The sequence below is a fragment of the Thalassophryne amazonica genome, chromosome 2 (assembly GCF_902500255.1).
Source record: "Thalassophryne amazonica chromosome 2, fThaAma1.1, whole genome shotgun sequence".
NCBI classification, from domain to species: Eukaryota; Metazoa; Chordata; class Actinopteri; order Batrachoidiformes; family Batrachoididae; genus Thalassophryne; species Thalassophryne amazonica.
This window is the reverse complement of record NC_047104.1, coordinates 69,488,245-69,508,394: the sequence shown is the minus strand read 5'-3', so window position 1 is coordinate 69,508,394 and position 20,150 is coordinate 69,488,245. Positions and strand designations below refer to the sequence as shown.

At 39.0% G+C, this 20,150-nt stretch overlaps 1 protein-coding gene across 1 annotated transcript in view; it reads right to left on the bottom strand.

Moving 5' to 3' along the window:
* Nucleotides 1-1,133: 1,133 nt before the first annotated feature.
* The window catches only part of dna2 (DNA replication helicase/nuclease 2), an 85,469-nt gene continuing 66,452 nt past the window's right edge, over nt 1,134-20,150 (bottom strand). The window contains exons 16-25 of the mRNA XM_034187353.1: nt 16,440-16,549; nt 16,131-16,259; nt 15,438-15,530; nt 14,147-14,340; nt 13,161-13,250; nt 11,642-11,855; nt 6,989-7,078; nt 6,137-6,322; nt 3,201-3,347; nt 1,134-1,716 (exon numbers count right to left, since the gene is read on the bottom strand). Coding sequence (XP_034043244.1) covers nt 1,663-1,716; nt 3,201-3,347; nt 6,137-6,322; nt 6,989-7,078; nt 11,642-11,855; nt 13,161-13,250; nt 14,147-14,340; nt 15,438-15,530; nt 16,131-16,259; nt 16,440-16,549 — 1,307 coding nt within the window. The 3' untranslated portion in view covers nt 1,134-1,662. The remainder of the gene's footprint in view (nt 1,717-3,200; nt 3,348-6,136; nt 6,323-6,988; nt 7,079-11,641; nt 11,856-13,160; nt 13,251-14,146; nt 14,341-15,437; nt 15,531-16,130; nt 16,260-16,439; nt 16,550-20,150) is intronic.

The window sequence follows — 20,150 nt, the reverse complement described above, 5'->3', positions numbered from 1 at the left end:
TTTTCCACGCCTGTCGGTGACGTCATTCGCCTGTGAGCACTCCTTGTGGGAGGAGTCGTCCAGCCCCTCGTCGGAATTCCTTTGTCTGAGAAGTTGCTGAGAGACTGGCGCTTTGTTTGATCAAAATGTTTTCTAAACCTGTGAGACACATCGAAGTGGACATGGTTCGAAAAATTAAGCTGGTTTTCAGTGAAAATTTTAACAGCTGATGAGAGATTTTGAGGTGATTCTGTCGCTTTAAGGACTTTTCATGGTGCGAGACGTCGCGCAGAGCTCCCAGGCAGCGCCATCAGCCTGTTTCAAGCTTAAAACCTCCACATTTCAGGCTCTATTGATCCAGGACGTCGTGAGAGAACAGAGAAGTTTCAGAAGAAGTCGGTTTCAGCATTTTATCCGGATATTCCACTGTTAAAGGAGATTTTTTTAATGAAAGACGTGCAGACGGGTCCGCGCGTCGGGACGCAGCCGATGCGGCGCGGCGGCACAGGAAAAACACCTCCGTGTTGATAACCATTTGTAAAATCCAGGCGGCTTTTGATGGCTTTCAGTGGAGTGCGTATATGAGAAATTGTTTATCAGCTGGAGATGTTCCAACTTGTCCTCAAGGCTTCCAACAGAGGTGTTTTTCCTGTGACGGAGCGTCGCGGCGGCTGCGAGCCGACGCTGCAATCCGCCTGCACGTCTTTCATTAAAAAAATCTCCTTTAACAGTGGAATATCCGGATAAAATGCTGAAACCGACTTCTTCTGAAACTTCTGTTCTCTCACGACGTCCTGGATCAATAAAGCCTGAAATGTGGAGGTTTTAAGCTTGAAACAGGCTGATGACGCCGCCTGAGAGCGCTGCGCGACGTCTCGCACCGTGAAAAGTCCTTAAAGCGACAGAATCACCTCAAAATCTCTCATCAGCCGTTAAAATTTTCACTGAAAACCTGCTTAATTTTTCGAACCATGTCCACTTCAATGTGTCTCACAGGTTTAGAAAAAATTTTGATCAAACAACGCGCCAGTCTCTCAGCAACTTCTCAGACAAAGGAATTCCGACGAGGGGCTGGACGACTCCTCCCACAAGGAGTGCTCACAGGCGAATGACGTCACCGACAGGCGTGGAAAAACTCACGCATGCGCACGAGGGTTCAAGCATGTCTGACGTAAAAACATATGAATGAAATCCATATAGTTTTTGAAAAAAATAAAAAGGACCTATACTTTACGGACAGCCCTCGTACACTAAGAAATGTAGTTATGTCAACGAGACCTACAAAACCAGACTGTTTAAATGGGAAAAGCAAATTGTAATCATTTGTTACAATTAACTGTATATGATGACACAAACACAATCAGCAGGACCAGTTGACAAAAATGAATTAAAGAATGAGGTTTGTTAATGGTACAACACTGTGCGACACCTCTGAATGAGAACCAGCTGACTTTAGAAAAAAAAGTCTGGGCCATTAAATAAAACCAATTTCCCGATATTTAACTGGGGAAAACCATCTTGTAATGACAGTGAATCAACCATTTAAAAATCAACAGAACATCGGTGAGCATTTTTCATTAGAGGTTTGATAGACATCTTGCACTGGATGTACAAAATATAAATAAAAAAGTGGTGCCTCATAAGTGATCACAGCCTTTGTAGAGCCACTTGACTACCATCCTGCTACAGGCGCATGCTGGGCAAAACGTTGTGGGCAGCTGGAGGTAGTTGGATTATGTGAGTCAGCATTTAGGAAAAATATAATAAATTATGACTGCAGAAAACATGGGCGAAAACATATGATACACAAAAGCAATATAAAGCGTTGGTGCATGGTTTAATAGCAGAGGTGATAATGAAGTCTGGAACTTACGTATTTCTATTGCGAGTGACTGGTGCGTTAAAGCTGGTATGTGATATATTTGTAGAGAAAACAATTGAACAACTTTTTCCACATACACAATATCACCATTTCACTCAAATATTGTTCACAAACCAGTCTAAATCTGTGATAGTGAGCACTTCTCCTTTGCTGAGATAATCCATCCCACCTCACAGGTGTGCCATATCAAGATGCTGATTAGACACCATGATTAGTGCACAGGTTTGCCTTAGACTGTCCACAATAAAAGGCCACTCTGAAAGGTGCAGTTTTATCACACAGCACAATGCCACAGATGTCGCAAGATTTGAGGGAGCGTGCAATTGGCATGCTGACAGCAGGAATGTCAACCAGAGCTGTTGCTCGTGTATTGAATGTTCATTTCTCTACCATAAGCCGTCTCCAAAGGCGTTTCAGAGAATTTGGCAGTACATCTAACCAGCCTCACAACTGCAGACCACGTGTAACCACACCAGCGCAGGACCTCCACATCCAGCATGTTCACCTCCAAGATCGTCTGAGACCAGCCACTCGGACAGCTGCTGAAACAATCGGTTTGCATAACCAAAGAATTTCTGCACAAACTGTCAGAAACTGTCTCAGGGAAGCTCATCTGCATGCTCGTCGTCCTCATTGGGGTCTCGACCTGACTCCTGTTCATCCTCGTAACCGACTTGAGTGGGCAAATGCTCATATTCGCTGGCGTTTGGCACGTTGGAGAGGTGGTCTCTTCACGGATGATGCGAAGGAGATGTGTTGCACTGCATGAGGCAAATGGTGGTCACACCAGATACTGACTGGTATCCCCCCCCAATAAAACAAAACTGCACCTTTCAGAGTGGCCTTTTATTGTGGGCAGTCTAAGGCACACCTGTGCACTAATCATGGTGTCTAATCAGCATCTTGATATGGCACACCTGTGAGGTAGGATGGATTATCTCAGCAAAGGAGAAGTGCTCACTATCACAGATTTAGACTGGTTTGTGAACAATATTTGAGGGAAATGGTGATATTGTGTATGTGGAAAAAGTTTTAGATCTTTGAGTTCATCTCATACAAAATGGGAGCAAAACCAAAAGTGTTGCGTTTATATTTTTGTTGAGTGTATATATATATATGTATATAATTTTTTTTGACAATATGTACTACTTTACGCATTTGACAGACAAAATCCTTGTTGTGCACATTTAGTAACTCTGCACGTAGGTGTATTTAGAAGTTATTTGCACATTTTTACACATGAAAAATTTTAGTAAATCAGGCCCATAGATTAGACAGACAGATAAATAAATGAGCTAGATCAGACAGACAGATGGAAATAATTTTTTCAAAAGGATATCATGTTCTCTTGCTGGAGATGAGTGAGTAGTTTCTCCACGGGTGCATAGCGTCGTAGTGTAGAAGCGGAGCCCACCATTAGAAGCTTGTGTTTTGCTCTGGTTATCGCCACATTCAGGCGCCGCCAGTCCTTCAGCAGCTCTCCCAGCTATGAAGAGACTCAGGTCAGGTTTGAATTATTTTGCTTGTATGCAGGGGAAGGAGGCTGGTCATTAGAGGGGACTATGCATGACCCACGTGTCAAAATACTAGCAAAATATACTGCAACATAATTAATAATCAAGAAATAATTATGGTTTGCTCAGAGTCAGAGCATGCAAGTGCCTGTCAGTGTCAGTATTCGTTTACTTAAACGAGTTCCAATACTTCATTTCAGTGTATTCATTTCATTTTGGTTAGTTTCTCCACTTCCTAGTCGGGTCATCGGTCATACGAAACTCTACAGAAGGTCACAAACTTTTCACAATCATTTGACCTGAGGCTGAATTTTAATTTGAGTATCAAACTTTCCCTCAAGGATGCAGTTCTGTGAGACCAAACCAAAGACCCAGACCAAATGGCATTTTTCATGTTTTTTAAATTTTATTGTTCATGTTCACATGTATTTTAGCATGTTGCCCGTGGGGATTCATGGACTCTAGATTGGGTAGTGTTTGTAAAATAGGTAGCTGACATTTTTCAAGGGTGGTAATAAATTATGCAAAGTTTTTATAATGAGTTGGAATGGCGTGTGAGTCCAGAATGTTTTTAGAAGCTTAGACCTCAACCATTTTATTTCCTGTTAATTATGTAATTTTTTTATGTTAATTGACAGTCTTATTGTATTTAGATTGTTTACATTCTTGTTATCATGTACACACTATTATTATTATCATTATTATTAGTTGTACTTTATTTTATTATTACTTCTGTTTGATTTTTAAATGCACCACATGGAATAAGTGTTTTCACTTTCTTCTGCATCCATGTATTTTTAATGTATTTACAATTCTATTATGTACTTACATTGAACTTACTAAGTAAAAATCACACACGCTTTTAATATAAAGATGATTTACCGCCCCCTGCTGGAATGGTGTGTTAGTCCAGAATGTAATTAGCAAGATTAGCTAATATCCGTAGTTTCTCAAAAAAATATTAGTCCTATCAACATTTTGTTGATCCTTGACCCATCCTTGACCCAAAATACATAAGCATACCAAATGGCAAATGTCAGCTCTTCACAGTTCGTCCATGATCAAAGTTATACACACGCACAAAGAGCTTTTTGTCTTTTCCGCATTCTGCCGCAAGCAGAATGCAGAAAATGTCTATTTTTAGACATGCACAAACAGAGATGGTGGCAGAAGGAAGACATCAAACGCAATACACTTTCAGTCATGGTACTGGCAACATGACACTTAACTCACTCATGTAATGCAACATGACACTTAACTGAACTGACTAAACCAACTGAACTACAAAAACACAATAAACCTTTAGTTTAACAACACTGTTAAACTAAAGGTGTCCTAACACTTGCACAACTTTGATCCGTGCACTTGCACGCACTCTGTCATGCTGGAGAGTAAACTCATCGCAAACCGTGGTAAACTGTGGGGGGCTTCGTGCAAGTGTGCAAAGAAAATGTAGAAATATTCAAAAACTCCATGACGCATTAATTACGTGAACTTCATGTGAAAATTGCACAAACAATTAAAAACACTGCATGTGAGTGCAAGTGACTGCGTCAGCGTACCACATCACAGAGCAGCTCGTCTGATCGAATATAACGAGATGCTAAATCTATCATAAACATACTTTTACAGCTACTCGTAAGAAGGAATAAACATGCAACTGTTTTACCAAGCTGTTACAAAATAAAGATTACAAATGATTACCCATTAGAAGGCACCAAATGTGTTTTCCACCTCATGCAGACAGACAGACAGACAGAGAGAGAGACAGAGAGAGAGAGAGAGAGAGAGAGAGACTCCAGATGAAATGGTCCTCTGTGATTCCGGAAGTGATCAGAGGTGTTTTCAACAGCCAAACTCAGAGAAAATGATTAATCCGCTACAAAATAATTATTCTGCAGCTTTTTTTCTTCTCTCTGTCTTGTGCGCTGAGGTTAGGGATAACATATTTGGAACAGCCTAAAAGGTAATTGTAATGTTCTAATAGCTTGGTAAAACAGTTGCATGTTCAATCCTTCTTTATAAGCAGCTGTAAAAATTCTGAAAGTCTGAAACACAGGTGAACTGCAGCCTGACGCAGGGATGCGCCCACCGGTCGGACTGTACAGGCGCACCTTTTTTGGATTGCGTTTAAAAACTGTGACAACATCTTGAATGGATGGTGTGAATTGAAAACCCACACTTTAAAGTTACACTTTAGCAAGTGTGGGAGGGCTGGAGGTTTGCACCAAATCCATGCCTAAATGTGCACAAACGTCACGTTACATGGCGCTACATGATCATATGTGGCTTGATGTGGATCTTATGTGGCTTGACGTGGATCATATGTAGTGACACGAGCCATTTGAGGCTGGACGGGGTTCAAATGACAGGGCGGTCGTGGCTGATTAGAGGCTGATACCTGGCACGTGAGGTACAGAGAGGCACACAGAGGTGCCTTAGTAGCGGATACGTGATAGCTTAAAATGTGGACCAGTCTTTGAATAATTGCTGACACACCCATGCGTGGCTCATTATTCATGGCTTATTATTCAGTGGGACTGAGGCTTAAGAAAGAGAGCGAGCGACAGCAAGGTTACTGTATTTGGCTACAAATATACACCCAATTGCCAATTTATGAGGTAAACTTTGTAAAACGTACTGCAGCCCTGCAGCAAATCCCCCCTTGTGAAGGTGTGCCCTCTTAAAATCAATACCAACAGCTGCCACTGGTTATTTGGGAGGAGAAAGGAACCAAAGGTGCAGATGTGCAGACACTTACATTTCCTTCCTCTGCAGTGCTCCTGACAAAAGAAAACACAATGAGGTTCTTGTCCCGTCCTTGGTATTTGTCTACGGTGTTCACCTCCACTCCGCTGAAAGCAGAGGACTGCAGCTGAGCAGAGATGCACTTTAACTGCTGCCTGTAGGGGGCGATGACTCCCACATCGCCGGGCTTACAGCCTGCCTAAGGAGGTGAAAAAAAGAAGATATTACACGGCAACTTTATGCTCACATGCTTCAGCTTTCATCTTTTATACCTTACAAATCCCCCAAAAAATAAATAAATAAAAAATAATGACCTTAAAAACAAATCAAGGGTCCAAGATCAATCACAGATCCAGGACCTGCTGATCCTGGTAATGCCAACCAGTTTTATTTTTGTTTGTTTGTTTCAGTTCTTCAAGCTCAAGTGAAAATTTGATCAGACAACTTGGAGTCAATCATCTGAGATGACTGGGTGTGCCTGTACAGTGGCCACACCATCACTTTAACAGCCACTTTTCTTCATCAAGTCAGGATGATTAATGTACGTTTCCAAGTCACTGAATTTGTGCTGGACTTCATTTACATCAATTATTACTAATCTGTCTGGAGGCTGGTCTGAAAACTGAGTGACTATGCAAGAAGAAGACTAGTGAGGGAAGCCACCAAGAAACCCATGACAACTCTGAAGATGTAACAGGCTTTTTTTGGTTTGTTTTTTAAAAATTGAGAAATACCACATTATAAACAATTTAATCCAGCTGGCACAGTAATCCATATACACAGAACAGGCCCCAGGACTTTAAAAACAGACTGTACTATATGTTACAAACAATACTAACAATGACATCATTAATAACTAATGTACCTTTATCAGCAGTGAAAGCAGCAAGTGTATCAGCACAGCTTCAGTATTATTACTTATGCCCCCCTGCTCCACAGACTCCAGCGCCGGCACCTAAATCAAACAGGAATAAGAATCTAGGTCATGACCTGTGTGTACAAAAATACTGAACACGAAATGACAGATATATATATATATTATACTCCCTAGCTCTTTAATGCCAACTTTCAAACTTAAACAGAAACCATTTATTACATTTCTTGTGGCCAATTAGTGAATCCTTCATCCCATTGAGGTTTCAAATCTCGCAAAATCTCACAAAAATTCGGAGAGTTCGCCACTCTGCAAGATGTCAGTAACATTGAGAACTGCACTGAGATGCTCTGATCAGGCTGCACACGGACAACAGCATTAACATCACAACATAAAACTCTTTGTATATTGTGCCTAAAACTCTCATGAATATATTATCTGGGTTTTCAGACATTGTTATTGTGTTTATTTTATGTCAACATGCGAGATGCTCAGGTTGTTTCTCCGTTATTTTCAATGGGAATTGCAGTGAGCTGCGATCGCTTCTGTTCGTCATTGTGGTGGAAAGTGAATTTTGCTCTTCAACGTCCTGCTTGTTGTACTTTACAACAGTGTGCTGTTTGTTCCAGAGCAATATAAATAAAATGTCTGAAATTGGGTTTGCATTTATTAAATTCCATGCAGTTTAAACGTAGCAGACACAGATTATTTGGAATATTTGTTTTAGCACATTTTCAGGGTCTTATGCAGGCAGGTGAACTGCAGCCTGACACAGGGATGCACACACTGGCCGGACTGTACAGGCGCATCTTTTTTTGGACTGCATTTAAAAACTGTGACAACATCTTGAAAGGATGCTGTGAACTGAAAACCCACACTTTAAAGGAACCAAGTGTGGGAGGGCCATTAAATGTAGCAGACACAGATTATTTGGAATATTTGTTTTAGCAAGTTTTCTGGGTCTCTTGCAGCCAGTCTCTTATTAACATGATGAAAAGCATAAAAAATTACATTTTGGTCATATAATATTCATTCGCAATTGTTGTCATGTGGTTTCTCTGTGTTATTTTGACTGCAGTGACTCTGGCGAACAAGGGATTATGGGATAGCTCAAAAGGGCGAATGCTAAGTCATTCTATTGTTTGTGGAAGCCTTAGCAGAAAAAAACAAAAACAACAACAATAAATAAATGAAGATCTTTAAACACAAATTTAATAATTATAGACCAGTGTCACTGCTTTCAGTTCTCTAAAGTTCTTGAGAAATGGTTCACACAAAAAATATTTTTTGTTTTTTGCTTTTTAGAGAAGCATAAATTAATCAGTGAGAAACAATATGGATTTAGATTTCAACAATCAACAAGCTTAGCACTTATTGAATTGGTCGAAGCAACTCCAGCTGCAACTGAAAGAAAAGAGTACACTGTGGGAGTGTTTATCGACTTACGCAAAACATTTGATACCTTAAATCATGAACTGTTATTAAAATTATACAAGTATGGCATCAGGGACACAGCACACCAGTGGCTTAAAAGTTCTATTACAAATCAGCAGTATGTACATCTAAATAGCCTAAATTCTGATTGCAGGAACGTTAAATGTGGAGTTCTGCAAGGATCGGTCTTAGGGCCTTTGCTTTTTCATTTGTTTATTAATGACATATGTGAATCTTCTAAAATGTTAATTTTTTTTTATTGTTTGGTGATATTAGTATATATTACTCAGGAAGTAACCTGTTGGAAACAACAGAAAAAGTAGGAGAAGAAATGATAAAGGTGAGAAATTGGTTTAATGATAATAAGCTGGCTTTAAAGTGGGACAAAACAAGCTATATGATTTTTGGCAATCTGAGGAAGAACAACAACGTAAAAATGACCACTGATGGTGTTATTATTGAAAGAGTTAATGAAGTTAAGTTTCTTGGGGTTGTGTTGGATGAGAAATTAAACTGGAAATACCATATAGATTACATTAAAAAGAAAGTTAATAAAAGCATATGAATTTTATTCAAAGTAAAATATCTATTTGAATGTAACTCCTTGTGTATGCTGCATTGCTCAATGATTCTCCCATACTTAAGTTATTGCACTGAAGTCTGATGGAATACATATAACAGTACCATTAAGCCCTTGTATTTGCTACAAAAGAGAGCCATTGGTATTGTCAACAAAAAAGGGTATAGAGAGCCTACTAATAACCTGTTTATTGCAACCAATCAGCTAAAACTTAAGGATTTTGTTGATTCAAAAATTGCTCTTATTATGTGGAAAGCTAAGCTTGGTATTTTACCAGATGCTGTCCAAAATGTATTTAGTCTTGTTACACAGGCCACCTGCCACAGAAGAACATATAATTTTCAGACCAAGTTTACACGGATAACTATGAAACAGAAGAGTCCTTCTGTTTACGGGGTTACGTTTTGGAAAGCTCTGAATGATAAAATCAAGTGTTGTCCAAATGTTTATAAGTTCAAAAAGATGTATAGAGACAAAATTATGAGGGAATACAGTAGACTATAAGTAGAGTGAATGGAACTGTTGAAATGTAAGACAGACAGGTCATTGTTAATGGTGTTTATTTGATGTTTGGTGACTGATGAGTGCTGGGGATGAAATGGTGGAAGAATATGATTATGAATTTATGTTTTAAGGGACACTGTTACAATATTTATCTTCTTTTGTTCCTTGCACATGGAAACTTTTTTTTCATGAATAAAGATTGATTGAAATTGTGAAATAGTGCATCAATTACAATTATTTGACTTTTGAAAAGTGCAGGTCCTAACTGGAACCTAGATGCTTATACACCCCATGTTCTTAGAGTGCATCAAAGCAATCTATATACTACTTTAAAGTATCTCTAAATTATAAACCTCAGTGTACTGGAAGAATTCAACAGAAAAGACTCAGAAATACATTTTCTAGTGAAATTGTTGTATGTATGAGCCCTCCCGGTCCTGTGTTCATGTCTGTGTCTTGGGGTCCATCTCCTGTCCCCTGTCATTGTCTGTCCTCTTTGTGGGTCATCTTCTGTCTTTGTCTGGGGTCTGTCTCTCCACTTTCTGTGTTTGGTCTCCCTGGTTCCAAGTTTCTCTGTATTGTTTCCTCTGTGGCCTTCTAGTTTTCACTCTGTTCCTGAGTTCCTCTTTGATTATTTGTGTGCATTTCTTCATTTAGTTTTTGGTTAATGTTAATTCTTTAGTACTTTGAATATCGGTTGTTCCCTTTAATGTGTTCTTCTTTGTGTTAGTTTTTATACTGTGGCACTGTTATTCCATGCTGAGCCCCACGTTGCTTTTCTGTTTGAGATCTCCCCTCACACAGAGCAAGTCACAGCTCCATCTTCGGACACACTGACAGTCTCTGAAATAAGTCCATTCTTTCTTCTGTGTTTTGCTCAGACTTGCACTGATTGTTTTGCTTTTTAATTTTTGCTTTTTGGGCAACACACAACGCTTCACAAACACTGTAACTTAAATAAAATAATAATAATAATAATAATAAAAAAAACAGTGACTTGAATGTTCAACTTTCTGCTGAAATGCATCTAATGAATCTCAGAGAAAGAGGGATTAAAAAATCATGCAGGAACCCAGTCCACCAACCTTAAAAAAAAACAACCAAAACTTAAAAATGGTTAAATTTTACAAGTTGGGGAAAACAAAAAACAGACACAACCCATCGCCATTTCAGCAAAATGTCAAGACTTTGGCCCAACTTTGGCTGAGCTCCTGACAGGTTTTGGATCCTGAAAGATCCAAAACTTGTAAAAATGTGAAAAAATAAATAATTACCCAGGAAAACAGAAAGGGATACACTAAATTTGACAATCTGCGTGATGGCGCAGCAACATTGTGCCACTGCTTAGGAAGAGCCCTGGATTGTTGATGTTGTTAAAAAATGCAAAAGTACTTTTTATCCGCTTACTCGATGAATCGCCAGTAATCGATGCTCGATTACTAAAATCGATAGCTGCAGCCCTAATCTTGACTTAGTTTGTGGTTTTTGTACTTTGTTATTAATCGTCTCTTTTTATGTTAGTTCGTCTTGTGAGTTTTCTCTTACGCTACACTTTTTATGCCTTTGAGTTCCATGGTGATTTTTACTTAAGTGTATTTTGATTTATATTTTGGTTCTGTGACTTTTTGGTATCTTTCTTGAGGTTTAATTATTATGTTCTTTTCTTTTCTAATCTTCTGTAACGTTGGGTTTCGCCACCTTCCTGTTTGTCACTGACTTTTGCACACACCTGTCTTATTTTCTCATCAGTTCAGTTTGAACTAAAGCTACACCTCAGTTCCTGTTTGTTTGCCAGTTGTTTCATGTTTCTTCCTGCTACCTCTGATTCTGACTTGCTACAGTGTTATTTCTAGTGTTTGTTGATTAATTTCCTGGTGACTCAGTTGTAACTCTCTTTGGTGTGTTTTTGGACCTTTGTCCCATGCCCCTCTTTTTGTCAGTGCTTGGAGTTTTTGGTTGTTCTTTGGACCAAAAAAAAAAAAAAATCACGTGGTTTTTGCACTTACCCCCTGCCTCTTGTTGCCTGCATTTTGGGGTTCTATCAGATATTGTACAAAAACCTAACAGAAATGTCAGTAAGACCTCATTTGCAACAAAATACAAATAATTTCTGAAACTGTGCAAACCATTGAGCAGTCCAGGAAGCAAACAGGGTTGCAAGGCAACAAAGTTTCCCTTATCCAGGCCAGATCCTGCTCGAGGTGAGTCTTAACGTAGGAATTGAGTTCTGATTGGACAGAAAGCAGGAAAGGCAGGCTGAGCAGGGCTGAGGCCGTTCTCTCTGAACCACACTCCAGCCGGCCATCATACATCAGAGAGTTACTGAGAGACATTATTTGCCTGAAACAAACAGTACATACTGATTAAAACAAAGACAGATGTGTTCTGTGGGACAAAAGTATTTTTACTTTTTAGACAGTAAGCAGCCTCATACAATTTTACTGTATTGTTTGCACCACCTCAATGTGGTATGCCCAATTTTTCACAGTAAAGTATAGGGTACCTCAGGGTTTTGTTCTAGGCTCACTACTAGATCATATGTAGCCAAAGTTGTGGAGTAGATTTACACTGTTATGCTGATGACTTGCAGATGTGCACGCCTGTTTATACAGGTGATGCCTGTCAGACTGTAAAACTGGACGCTTGTCTTACAAGCGAAACTCTGGATGTCATCTAATTTTCTACTTTGTACTCAGAAGACTGAAATGTTTGTTGCTGTATAAAGTAAAAACATGGTGTGTTTTTGATCCAACACTGCATTATGACCTGCATATTCGAGGTGACTAACATGACTCATTTCAATTACATAACGCTGCAACAATTAGACCCATCTATGATGGATGCCAAAACACTGATTCACACATTTGTCCACTGGAATTTACTACTGTTATGCTTTTTATTTTATGGCTTACCACACAAGAGTACAATATATTTTCAGATTATTCAGAAGTACGGCTGCAAGCGGTTTAATGAGGAGCTCTAATGACAGCATTCCTGTTTTGGCCTCCCTTCACTGGCTTCTTCTAAATGTAACCACAGGTTTAAGGTTCAGATGTTGAAAATTCTGAATGATTCTGCACCCTCTTACCTTATATTCCCCGTCTGGCCCTGCAGTCTCAGGATCAGGTGTATTCTGTGTATCTAAATTTAAATGGAAACCAACTGTGCCCATATTTTTTGGAATAATTTGGCAGTGAACATTAGACAGTCAAATTCATCTGAATCATTTAAATCTACGTACAAAATCTCCATTTTATAATTTCATTACTACACAGGCCTGGAGGCCCACTGGGCCTGTGATGGTTCCCTGAAACTGAAGCATGAAGCGGATGAGAGGCGTCCTGAACAGGACATCAGTCCAGCACAGCTTATATTATACTGTCGTCTTATTTTGTGGGTTTTAAAGCTGTACTTATACTATTTATGTTTAGACATTTGTTTTTATGTTTGCCAATTTCTTTTTGTCCTTGTGTACATTGATGCTGCTGTAAACTACTTTGAATTCTGACTTACAAGTTCTATACTAGATGCTATCATTACTACTACTACTACTACTACTACTACTACCACTACTACTACTACAATGGCCTAAAGCATTCAGTACATTAATTTTCATATATAAACGTCAACATATGCAAAGTGTACTTGTTCATCCGGTACTGCACATTGAGGCGGACCACTGCATCACTATGGCATTCCAGTCGCTTGAACAGGCTTTCGTCCATTCCTCGTGACCTGGACAGAAAATTCAAGGCTTTACTAAAGTTTAATTACCTAATTGACATCCTGCAGTATGTAGGAATGCAGCGAACTGTCTTATACCTAAATGTCAAGGCAAGTAACCCATAGCAAATACAGCAAACAGGTTTTTGAGGTTGTTGTTTTTATCTGCAGGGGGCTAGAATTAAGTTTTAATTTCTGAGCCATATATGAACACATTCTCTCACCTTTTGGACAGGACAGTGTGAATAAAAATACAACTGGTATGGCTATACACCAATGTCATTAACATGTTTCACCAGGGCTGCTCAATTTGGGGCCTGGGGGTGACATTTGGCCAGTTGCCAAATAATCAAAGCACCATACAAGGGTAATGGCTAAACTATAGCTCACACACCCCATAAGCAAGCACATTGGCAACATTAGTAGAGAAAAATCCTTTTTGTGTGTATTATTTTGTTTGCTGTTGTTTTATGGAATATGGAAAAAAATCTCAAGCAGACCAAATGCAATATGGTGATCATCTTCTGGCAAAGAAAAATAAAAGGTTCTCTGCAAATGAACAAATTAGTCTTAAGCAGTTGTGTTTAATTTATATTTTAGATTTACATTGTTAATTTTCTATCAAAAACAATACATGTATTATTATGTATGTACCAGTTGTATAAAAATACAACTGGTACATACATGTACCAGTTGTATGTACATTACATACATATATCTATGTAATTCATAAAACATCAATATTGATTTTTGGCCTAAGACGGTCCATCCAGAATCATTTATGGCCCTTTAAAGAAAAGAATTTTGGTACCTCTGCGATAGAAAATATAAACAAATTACAATATAATTTTGTTTGCATTTTTTCCTCATTAAAGCATACACTCAGTTTACAGCTGTGCACACTTTACCGAGCTTCCTGATTTTGTACTATTGGTGGCAGTTGCTGGTGATCTCCAACCAGGACAAATTTCTTGCCATAGAACAAGGGTCCCAGACACACAGGTTGGCAAATCTGTGATGCTTCATCCACAATGCAGAAATCAAACCTGCGACGTGAGAATATGGGATGCTTGATGCCCATGCAGGTGGTTCCAACCACCAGCTAGGAAGAGAGGATTAAGATGTAGAAATTAGGCATGTGAATCTCATCACTGACAATTCGATATGCATTTCAATACACTACCAGCGATATGATTCGCGACGACGATATGATTCACTCCTTTTCCCAATTCAATGCAATTTAATATGTATGTGATGGCGATTCAATTCCTCACAATGTGATTTGGTACGATGCAATTCAACATGATGCAAAGAAATTATACCAAAAATTTAAACAGAAAATAGGAAGCTGCAATTCAATATAGTACTATAGTATTCTTCTTGTGATTCTACTCGAAGCAGAGGATTTGTTTTACCCCTTATAAGCAGCATATTTGCCAGATTCAACATTAAGGATCAGGAATCGGTTCGCTCATATTTGGAACCTGTTTGATCACACTGTCAGAACTTAACCATTACAGTGAACAGGAAAACAACATCACTCTCAATGAGTGACTTAAAGTGAGTCACTCATTGAGAGAGTACCGCCTTGGCAAAAGTAATCTGAGATACTTTCTTACCAGTTTTGCCGAGTTAAGGGGCACAGCGGCAGCCACAGCATCCTTTCAAAATGACCTGTGCCTTATGAAGTTTCCCATCGTTTAAAAAAAAAAAAAAAAAAAAAAGCCAAAATAATTCCAAACCCGATTTAAATGTTTTAGGTGTGCGTCAAAAATCTCCTACAACTGCTTATGCCCTTGTCGCAGGCCTCCATTTTGAAATTGATTTGTTGTGGTCGAAATGTGCTTTCAGGCTTCTGTCCGTGGTGCATTCAATGTACGTCAGAAAAAAATTCATGCAAGCACACAGCAACCGATACATTGCGATTTCAACCATCAATTGAATCAATGCAGACTGAATGAATAGATACACTTGCATCATGCACATTTGTATCTAGTTACCGATTTGTATTGATTAATCTCCACATCTCTAGTAGAAATGGTCAGAGACACTAATGTATGCCATAATAAACTGTAGTATCTTAAAACACCCGAGTCCAACAGAAGAAAAAGAAAGTTAAGATCACACTTTGAATGTTGCCATACAAATGTAAAAAAGCTGGAGTTTTTGTGTACTTCTACTGTATAAGCAGCACCTCACCTCCTGCTTATAAAGTTGTTCCAGTTCTGACAGAGTGTGAATGCCTCGTTTCCTCGCACTTTCCTCTGTGTATGGCAGGATGTCTGGATGCACCTACAGAGGGTGCCAAGCAATGGAAAACAAAAATCAGAGGAAAGAACAAACTCAGTGATAAAGGTTCTCAGTTATCCCGGTAAGAAACAAACAAGAAAATGTGGAAAGCGGACACTATGCAAGAATACATATTTATCTGTACACGAATGTGTGTTTTAACTGTAATGAGTTGATAAAGGGACAGTTCACCTGAATTTAGTGTCACCTGTTCAGCTTCATATCAGGTGGAATCTAACAACAGGAATTTTTTTTTTTTTTTTTTTTAGTAATTTCATCACACAGGTACCTACACAGTTCAAAAATAAACTGCTCATACAAACCCACAATGAACACATTTCAGTCACACATGTCCCCCCAGTGGAATCCTCATTTTATAAATACAGTATGGGGAATTCCACCATAGTCGCATTTTGTCATAACTGTAATCTGAAGCAGCTTTGATACATGACAGTGATTCCTGCTTTTATGAGAAATATTCTGAGAACGTTGCTTTTTAATTATTCTTAGTTTTTAGTAACTAAACACAATTGATAACTAAAATTCTAATGATGGAGCCTGTTGATTCAATGCAAAGAAATAAAGACATGACATGCTGTGTACCTTTTGGCCCCGACCCAAACGCAGAAACCCAACACGAAAACGCTTGAGCTTCAACAGGATGTTGTCAACAGCCGAGTGGGTGTAACTGGTCAGCAGGACACTGAACCCACACGCATGCAGGATCCGAACCTGAGGCCAAGAGTTGGGCAAGAGACAGAAAGGTAGAAAAATGGGGGGGGGGGGGGGGGGGGGGGGGGGGGTAAGGTTACAGAGAGCGAGTTAGAGGTCTGGTCCTAACTGTAGGTAATGGATGTGGTTTATTCAGGGTTAAGGTGAGCTAACGTTTGTAAATCAGAATTAGGACTTTACCAGGGTGCAAATGGTTGTAGTTTTTCCTGTGCCAGGCATACCAACAATCAATGTATAGTCTTTGGATAATAACACCTTCTTCATAGCTTGCTTCTGGGGCTTGTTGAGACCTACATAAATGTGCACACACACATATACACACAGCAACTAAAGCACTAGCCATTAGTTGATGTAATAAGAAGACAGACATTTTAAACTTTGCTTATGTATAGTTGTGATGTAGAACTACGTCCTATATTGTAGAGCCTAACTAATATGAATTTTGTGGAGCAAATGTTACCAATATTAAGGAATTAAGAAACAAAAGAAAAAAGCCAAATCTGACATAAATAAAAATGGCAATGATTCCTAACATATCAAACCCTTATGACAATGGAAAATGGACATTTATATGGTAGCAAAATCTTTCACCTCCTTTATAAATGCCTTTTTTTATGCATTTTTCTCAACAGTAATCATCTACCCGTTCATAAAAACTGGGTTACTTTTAGACCAGGAGCTGAGATAGCCTACCATGCACCCCCCCCGCCCACCACACACACACACACACACACACACACACACACACACACACACACACACACACACACACACACACACACACACACACACACACACACACACACACACACACACACACACACACACACACACACACACACACACCAAAATGGCACCTGATTTTTTTTCAACCTCTACAACCCCTGGCAAAAATTATGGAATCACCGGCCTCGAAGGATGTTCATGCAGTTGTTTAATTTTGTAGAAAAAAAGCAGATCACAGACATGACACAAAACTAAAGTCATTTCAAATGGCAACTTTCTGGCTTTAAGAAACACTATAAGAAATCAGTAAAAAAAATTTGTGGCAGTCAGTAACGGTTACTTTTTTAGACCAAGCAGAGGGAAAAAATATGGAATCACTCAATTCTGAGGAAAAAATCATGGAATCATGAAAAACAAAAGAACGCTCCAACACATCACTAGTATTTTGTTGCACCACCTCTGGCTTTTATAACAGCTTGCAGTCTCTGAGGCATGGACTTAATGAGTGACAAACAGTACTCTTCATCAATCTGGCTCCAACTTTCTCTGATTGCTGCTGCCAGATCAGCTTTGCAGGTTGGAGTCTTGTCATGGACCATTTTCTTCAACTTCCACCAAAGATTTTCAATTGGATTAAGATCAGGACTATTTGCAGGCCATGACATTGACCCTATGTGTATTTTTGCAAGGAATGTTTTCACAGTTTTTGCTCTATGGCAAGATGCATTATCATCTTGAAAAATGATTTCATCATCCCCAAACATCCTTTCAATTGATGGGATAAGAAAAGTGTCCAAAATATCAACATAAACCTGTGCATTTATTGATGATGTAATGACAGCCATCTCCCCAGTGCCTTTACCTGACATGCAGCCCCATATCATCAATGACTGTGGAAATTGACATGTTCTCTTCAGGCAGTCATCTTTATAAATCTCATTGGAATGGCACCAAACAAAAGTTCCAGCATCATCACCTTGCCCAATGCAGATTCGAGATTCATCATTGAATATGACTTTCATCTAGTCATCCACAGTCCACGATTGCTTTTCCTTAGCCCATTGTTTTTTCTGTTTAGGTGTTAATGATGGCTTTTGTTTAGCTTTTCTGTATGTAAATCCCATTTACTTTAGGCGGTTTTTTACAGTTCGGTCACAGACGTTGACTCCAGTTTCCTCCCATTCGTTCCTCATTTGTTTTGTTGTGCATTTTCGATTTTTGAGACATATTGCTTTAAGTTTTCTGTCTTGACGCTTTGATGTCTTCCTTGGTCTACCAGTATGTTTGCCTTTAACAACCTTCCCATGTTGTTTGTATTTGGTCCAGAGTTTAGACACAGCTGACTGTGAACAACCAACATCTTTTGCAACATTGTGTGATGATTTACCCTCTTTTAAGAGTTTGATAATCCTCTCCTTTGTTTCAATTGACATCTCTCATGTTGGAGCCATGATTCATGTCAGTCCACTTGGTGCAACAGCTCTCCAAGGTGTGATCACTCCTTTTTAGATGCAGACTAACGAGCAGATCTGATTTGATGCAGGTGTTAGTTCTGGGGTGATTCCATAATTTATTCCTCAGAATTGAGTGAGTCCATATTTTTTCCCTCTGCTTGGTCTAAGAAAGTAACCGTTACTGACTGCCACAATTATTTTTCCTGATTTCTTATAGTGTTTCTTAAAGCCAGAAAGTTGCCATTTGAAATGACTTTAGTTTTGTGTCATGTCTGTGATCTGCTTTTTTTCTACAAAATTAAACAACTGAATGAACATCCTCCAAGGCCGGTGATTCCATAAATATTGCCAGGGTTGTATAATGTCTTTAGTGGAAATTTGAGTTTGAGCTTAACCGTATCAACAACTTGTGCATCAAGCAGGGAAAGTCAGTCCCTGGCAATACAGATATGTCTGCGCTGCCTCCTTGTCGTAAGACCCTAACGCAGCACATACAAAGAGCTAACTATCAGGTGGCTGTGTGGAAGAGTGCAGGCATTGCAAATCCCACTGTTCCATCTCCAGCTCAGGGTCATGGATGGGTGATAGCACATGATTATCATTCTAGAATTGTCTATGAGTAAAACATTGCAAAACTTTATAGCTTTGGACATATCACAAAGATGGTAAATGCAGTTTCTTAGTAAATTTCACTGTATATGATATGTGCCTTGAACGTGTTCAACACAAGGCAAATAGCATCCAAGACAGTAGTTCATCATTCAGTCAATACTTCACCTTTTGCCATAATTTTGGTCTCAAATGAAAGCTAATGATTTGTAGTTGTAACATTATTGCTTAATCTAGGCCCTGATACTTCAGTTTTTATTACAAAAAACTATTCATAAACTTTTTGGACATTTTTTGGTCCAGGTAAGGGTTGTGTATATGGTTGTACTGTAAGCCACATAGAGAAGTGCCATTTTATGTTACAGAAATAAGATGGGTATCATATTAAAGTAGAGAAAATGGGCTTTTTAGAAATATATAGATGGATATGGTTGATATTATATGTATAGGTATTTAAAAAAGGCAAAAAAGTGCAAATATTCGGCCCACGTACAGCACTCACGAGTAGCTTTACTCTTTAGGTGAATATTGCGCCAAAAGGTACATTGGGAATGAGTTATTTTTCTGCTACCACTCAAATTTCCACTAAGGACATTATAGAGGTTGAAAAAAATCAAGTGGCATTTTGTTGTGGTGGATGGGGATGCATGGTAGGCTCAGCTCCCGGTCTATTTGCAAAAAGACTAAAAGCCACCGAGCAACCAGATGATTCTGAAGAAATTATGACTTTCAGTGGAGAAATACTGCACCTAGTTACAGCTTCATACTGTCAAAAATTATGATGGTTCAACTTAAGTGTGCAAGTCAGAAGGTTTAATGGTCTAATGACACCAAAACTGAGCTTTTGTGCCATCCAATTAAATATCTTTGTCATAAACTAATTAAAAACTGCACATCATTACAAACATGATCCTGCCCAAGAAGCACTGTGGTGGCAAGAAATAGTGCGTCAGTTTCCAAGGAACCTGTGACTTGGGAGATTCATTCTAATGAGTAAGCAAGACAACGTCCCCAAACACAAAACTGTGTTCATGCAGGAATACCTTAAAAATAGCAACTGTCCTGGAGGCATCCAGTCAGAATGCAGAGAATTTGTGGCTGA